This window comes from Eptesicus fuscus, chromosome 8 (genome assembly GCF_027574615.1).
Source record: "Eptesicus fuscus isolate TK198812 chromosome 8, DD_ASM_mEF_20220401, whole genome shotgun sequence".
Classification (NCBI taxonomy): domain Eukaryota; kingdom Metazoa; phylum Chordata; class Mammalia; order Chiroptera; family Vespertilionidae; genus Eptesicus; species Eptesicus fuscus.
In genome coordinates this window covers 76,413,369-76,419,569 of record NC_072480.1, presented here as the reverse complement: position 1 = coordinate 76,419,569, position 6,201 = coordinate 76,413,369, and the positions used below count along the sequence as shown (strand labels likewise).

Here is a 6,201-nt window from a genome sequence, read left to right as displayed (position 1 = left end):
CCACCGTCAGATTGGGGCCATCTGATATCATATTCATATTTAATCGAAGAAGAAGCAGGCAGGTTCAGGACCAGATTCAAGCTATGGAAATAAAGCAAGATGGAAGAACTTTCATCAAATGCTGACTCCGTATCAAAAACATTACTGACGATCTTCATTCATCCACATAACAAATATTTACTGAGAGCTGGCTCTTGTCGGGCACTTAATTATCTAAGTATTATCCCCATTTTACCTCCGAGGGATCAGAGCCACAGATTCATGAAGTAATTCATCCAGTGGTCACAGGATCTGAACTCAGGTCTATACACTCTTACGACAAAGTATGGGAGGAAGTAAAAGAAAATAACTGGGAGATAAGAAAGTGGATGCGAGGAAGTCCTAGCCCAGTGATGGCGAACCTATGACACACGTGTCAGCACTGACATGCGTAGCCATTTCTGATGACACGCGGCCGCTGAGGCGGCCGCATGCCGAGGATGAAACATTTGCGAAATAATGTTTTTTCCTCTAAGTGACACACTACCCGAGTTATGCTCAGTTTTTTGGCGAAGTTTGACACACCAAGCTCAAAAGGTTGCCCATCACTGTCCTAGCCCATCGTCTCCTAACTCTGCCGAACAACCACTTTGTGACTGACATCGTATTAGCCAACAATGTTTAACGTACTTGTAGACATCAAGTTTTTACAGAAAAGTATTTTGAAATTCACAATCATTTTTACTTTTAGACAAAATGACTTAATTCAGGAATTTGAAAATTTCTAAATATCAGTGTATCTATATTAAGGAAATGCTACATAAAGAGCTGTGGTTGCAAAAAGCACCATGTAAGAAATTATTAGCTGTGTCACTCTCTGCGTGCTTAATCACACATTACTATGTGTTGGCTTAAGCCTTGTCTTGAGAACTATTAGGAAGCAATATCATGCCTCATTCTTCTCTGTTGAATTCTAATCCTAAATTATATATGTGGGATTTTAAAGATTGGGACAGATCCTGGTTGAATTTAATAAAAACTATTTCCTCAATTTTCCATTTACTGAACCACGGGTAAACATTTTTTATGAATTCAACATTCAACCAGCAGAGATGCCTTTCTAGCAGAAATCACTGTTTTCTCCCACAAAACCTTTTAAATACCTTTATTATTGTTAATTTTGAAAAGACATGTGGTTCTGTTTCTTTTAAATGTTTTCTAACTACATGTGCTAACATTTTTAAGGATGAAAATGATTTGATGTCTAAGATTTTCTTTAATATCATGTGGGGTCACTGAGGAAATTTGAGAGAGAGGCTGCCAGTTGATAGTTGGTAAAACTGGTGATAAATAGGGGTTTCTTCTTTTATTCTCTCTACTTTTATAATTATTGGAATGTTTTTATGGTAAGAAGTTTCAGTACCTGAAATAATACTGAAGACCATTTCTACTCCTTACTCTAAATGGTAAAAAATTTATCACCATGTTTGGGCACAAGCTTTCTCTCCAAGGAAATATTAAATATATTTTTCAGCTCTTCTTCTATTTCTTCTTCATTCAGTGTCTTAAACTCCACCAGATCCATATTGTCCTTATAATTGAATTTTCTAAAGGTGAGGGTGAAGCCCACTAAACAGTGAACCCCATTTGAGGTTTGCAAGGAGCAGAATGACTTGCTTGTAAACACAGATGCGGCAGACGTCTGAAGATATTCATTAACAGACTCAAAATCTTCAATTGTTCGAGGTTCAAGCGTGAAGGAGTAGATCTTTCTGTACTTTTTCCTTTCCAGGAGGTCAGAATTAAGGAATTCTTGGTTTGGAACATACTGCTCTCTTCTGATTTGGTCCAGGTACCAGGTTCCTCCCTCTTCTGTCAAGCGGAAGATGCCCGGCACCTGAGGCTGATCCTTCCCAGAAATTAACTCCAGAGGCTGCCATAGCTGGTAAGAGCGTCCAAACCCAGCATCAACTATGTAGTTCCTGCCGCCCACCGTCACCTTCAGCAGGAGGTGAATCATAGCACTGCTGTATTTGTCAGCTGGAGTGTTGTAAACATAGCCTCCCAGCATTGTGGTCTCAAAACCCATTGTGGTGAGAGCCCAGTACAGAAGGTGATTGACCTGGAGACACCACCCTCCCCGGTTCTTCCTCACAAGTTGATCAAAAATGGCCTCCAAGCCCAATTCCATGGGTTCCCCACAGTGGATGTTAAGGTTCTCAAAGGGAATGGCCCGGATCTGGTGCTGAAGAATGTCAGTTAACGTTTCCAGGTCCAATTTGTTCCTAGAGTTCTTATAACCAATTCTTTCAAAATATGCTTCGATGTCCATGATCCCCTATGGCAAGGAAAAGAAAACAAGAACACATAGTGTTACTTTTGCACTTGAATTTGTTTGATTAGCCTAATTATAATTAATGTATTTTAAATATGTAAATACAAACAGTCGATATAACTATCTATAATCATAAGTCTTTTGTTTACTACTACTATTGTAATATTGTGATATCAAATGACAGACGTAGGAGAAAAACTTGGTACTCATAGTAACTGTCAATGGGAAGATAAAGCCATTAAACAATTTGAAAAAAGCCAAGAGAAAAACAAATTGGTGCTTCTGAAGAAGAAAACTCAAAATGCACAATTGGAAATTGTATATAAAAATAACAAAATGTTTTCCGATCTAAAGCAAAAATTAAATCTGAAAAACAGCAAAATTCTGAAAAAGTTTGACTCAATGTTCAACACTGGGATATATTCTGGTTAAATTACTGAAATTCAAAGTTAAAGAAAACTACTTGGGTATTTGGTAGAAAAGCAAACACTTTTTAAGGGAGAAACCAGCAGGCTGGCATCAGAATACTCCACAGCAATATGTTACTATGTTAAGAGGAAAGTTTGATCCCCAAATACTATTCTCAGATAGGGTTTCATTTAATCACAAAGGCATCATGAATATGAAAACAATCTCAAAGATGAAAGAATTTGAGGAATGCATGAAGGATGAGCTACCCCTATAAAGTGTTACTTCCTAATTGGCCAATGAAGTGTGAATCAAAATGAAAATAAGGAACAGAGAGGCCACAATAAAGGATCTATGGTCAACACTGACTCCTTTTATTATAGAACAAAGAGTAGAAAAGTTATGAGAATTATGGCTAAAGTAAATTTAAAAAAAAACATTTAAAAGATGTGATAAATGAAACCCATTAGGCCTATTGGCCTCCATCATAGGTACAGAGTGGTAAGGAATAGAGCATGTTCAGTGTACTCAGAGAGGCACATGGGATTGGTGAAGATTTGGGGCTGAGGGTAGTGTGAGGCTGTGTGTTCCACTCAGATCCCTTCAGATGTCTTTTACCATTTCACTGTGCCCCTAGCCTGGCTTCTGTGTCCTTATGCTTAAGGACCTGCACCCTAGATTCTCTTTGGAGAACCCCTTGTGGGCTCCTGGAGCTGCTTCGCCTTCCACTGCAGAGGGCTGGATGAGCCAGGGAATGCATATCCTGCCAGGGCAGCTCTGAGTCAATGAATGACTGGTGGGAGGTTTTGCAAGTCCAGCCACCTTGCCTGGAGTCGGGACACATTTTGAGTTAGAATTCACATCCAGGCTGGAACTGGTTTCTCCCAGGGGCACTTCCCTAATAAGTCACATGCACGTGGATCCTTGTCTCAGTGTCTGATTCCAGGGAAACTGACTGAAGACATATCAGTGGTCATTCTGGAGAGTCGTGCAAAAGAAAGGTCAGATGCACAGGCAACGTCCAGAGGGTCTTGAATATCAGGCAAAAGAGACTTGCTTTCTTCTGTGGATCAAATGGATTCTTGTTGTTTTATTGAACTGACTGCTGTAATTGGTCCTAGTGACATGGTACTTTAATTGCAACCTACCTTTTTGATGTACCCTTGGAAAACAGGTTGATATGAAGAACTTATTGATCAGTTCCCAGTCTCTAGGATCTCTACATCTTTCATGGACAACAGTGGTTTTCAGTTTTGTTTTGTTTTTAAAGAAAGCCCTAGTCTTTCCCCAAATAAAGTTGCAGGCATGAACCTAAAATGGAAGAATTAAAACAGATTGATCCAAAGCTAGTTCACCCATGAGATGGTGCTGTCATACCTCAAGGCTATAGGCAGCACAAGTACAATTATGGATTAAAATGGAATCTTCTATACCTACTGTCTAGATTTCTGGTGCAGAATAGAAGACTTTTGAGGAGTGATAGTGAGTGACTTTCTTTGTGGGCATTTTTGTCTTTTTTCTTTTTCTATCCCTTTCCTTTTCTCTGTCCCAGCGAAGGCCACGGCATTTCACTGGATTGACACTACCACCTACCTCCCTTCCCAGGGGCCAGGAGCCAGCTGTTTGACTTTCTGGATGGAAAGGGAAGTTGCTAGGCTAGTCCTGCTCAGAGACCGTCGTTCAATAGGCCACGGTGCACTGAGCTTGCATCTGAGACCCGCCCCTGGGTGAATGCCTGCAAAGGTCAGGCAGGTCCCAGGAACAGGCCCGAGAGCCAGTCCACAGAAACAGCTGCCCAGCTGACAATGGTAAAAGCCAAACCGAAAGTCTCTGGGACAACAGAGAGTTGACAGCTTAAAAATTTCCTTTTGAGGGGAGGAGTGGACGCCCTGTTTTGTGCTTGAGGAACTAAAATGAGGACCTGGGGAAGGAAGAGAAATGCTGCCGCCACCCCAAGGCTATCAGCAGCACAGTACACTTCTGGACTGGGGTGAAATTGTCAACCCCAATCCCAGGATCCCTGGCATTACTGAATAGACTTTTTAAAATATCTGATGTGAAATTCACATAATATAAAATTAACCATGTTAAAGTGAACAGAGGTACCATTTGGTACATTCACAATTTTGTGCAATCACCACTCTATCTAGTTTCAAAATATCTCATTAGCAGGAAATGTAACCCCATACCCATTGAGCAGTTACTCCCCATTCCCTCCAGCCCCTGGCAGCCACCACTCTACGTTCTGTCTCTGTGGATTTAACTATTCTGGATATTTCATAAAAATGTAATCATATAACAGGGCACATTTGTGGCTGCCTCCATTCATTTAGCATAATGTTTCCAAGGTTCATTTATTGTGTAACACACATCAATACTTCATTCCTTTTTATGACTGAATAATGTTCCATGGTATGGATTCACTATTTTTGTTTGTCTCTTCCTTCCTTGATCAGCATCTGGCTTGTTTCCACCTTTGACTATTGTGAATACTGCTGCTGTGAATGTGTTCAAGTACATTTTCGCAGTACAGTATGTGTTTTCAATAATTTTGTGTTTATACCAAGGGATGGAATTGCTGAGTTGACTGGAAGAATTTTAAGGAGTGTTTCTGAGTGACTTTCCTTTCCTGTGCTGTTATTTTCTTTTCCTCTCCGTTTCCCTTCCCCCTCCCCTCCTTTTCCTTCCCTTCCTTCCCTTCTCTTTCCTTTTATTTCGGCTCTGAGACCTACTCTAAGGGACACTACAGCCTAGTTAAGTCCCAGGGGCAAGTGGCCAGCCCAGTAATTTTCCGGATGGGAAAGAGGCTGTTGGGCAAGCCTCACCCACAGACCCTCCTTCAACTCTGCTTGGTGTTCCGAAAGCCTGTGAGGTGGCCCAGAGAGTCCCATGCGTGGAGATCAGCTGTAACAGGGGAGTTTTGAGAGGGTTTTTGTTTTTTTATTTTATTTTTCCCACTCCTAAGGAAAAGCAGAAACTCAGACAAACTCGGATGTGCAGGTGTTATCTGTGTATTTTTTAAAGTTGGCTCTGAACTTTTAAAACCCATAAAGGGCCAACGAAATAAGTCTCTGGGCAGGATACATTAATTAATTGACAGGAAGTTGCTATTATTTTTGAGTGAGAGAAGGTGGGGTCAGCCGTTTTGTGAGAAACTAAAATGAGGGCCCTGAGGCAGGGAAAGAGCAGGTTACCAAAAAAAGCTCAGCAGGTGCTGCTGTGGGCACCTGCTGCTGTGGGCACAAACAGTTTGAATCAAGGGTCCATTATCTTCACATGTACAGTCCTTACAGCATAAGGATTCTAAGTAGGTGTCACCTACTTTCTGAACCACCTCTGGACTTGGAATTCAAGCGCACTGTAGTATCTAGCCTCCTGGACTCACATTTTAGATAGGATTAAGCCCCGATTTCAAAGCTAAAAAGATTCACTTACCGAGTTCAACTAGGACCCACACCAGGAACTAGACTGACTTCACT

At 41.1% G+C, this 6,201-nt stretch overlaps 1 protein-coding gene across 1 annotated transcript; it reads right to left on the bottom strand.

Moving 5' to 3' along the window:
• Nucleotides 1-920: 920 nt before the first annotated feature.
• Nucleotides 921-6,201, bottom strand: LOC103288199 (arylamine N-acetyltransferase 1). Its single transcript, XM_054719994.1, has 3 exons — nt 6,158-6,201; nt 3,871-4,033; nt 921-2,317 (listed from the first exon to the last, which is right to left on the bottom strand). Exon 3 carries the CDS (start codon nt 2,309-2,311, stop codon nt 1,439-1,441), a length of 873 nt encoding a protein of 290 aa, XP_054575969.1. The 5' UTR covers nt 2,312-2,317; nt 3,871-4,033; nt 6,158-6,201; the 3' UTR covers nt 921-1,438.

Bases quoted from the DNA above. Each gene is read 5' to 3' on its own strand.
- LOC103288199 (XM_054719994.1), bottom strand. From the start codon at position 2,311: ATGGACATCGAAGCATATTTTGAAAGAATTGGTTATAAGAACTCTAGG.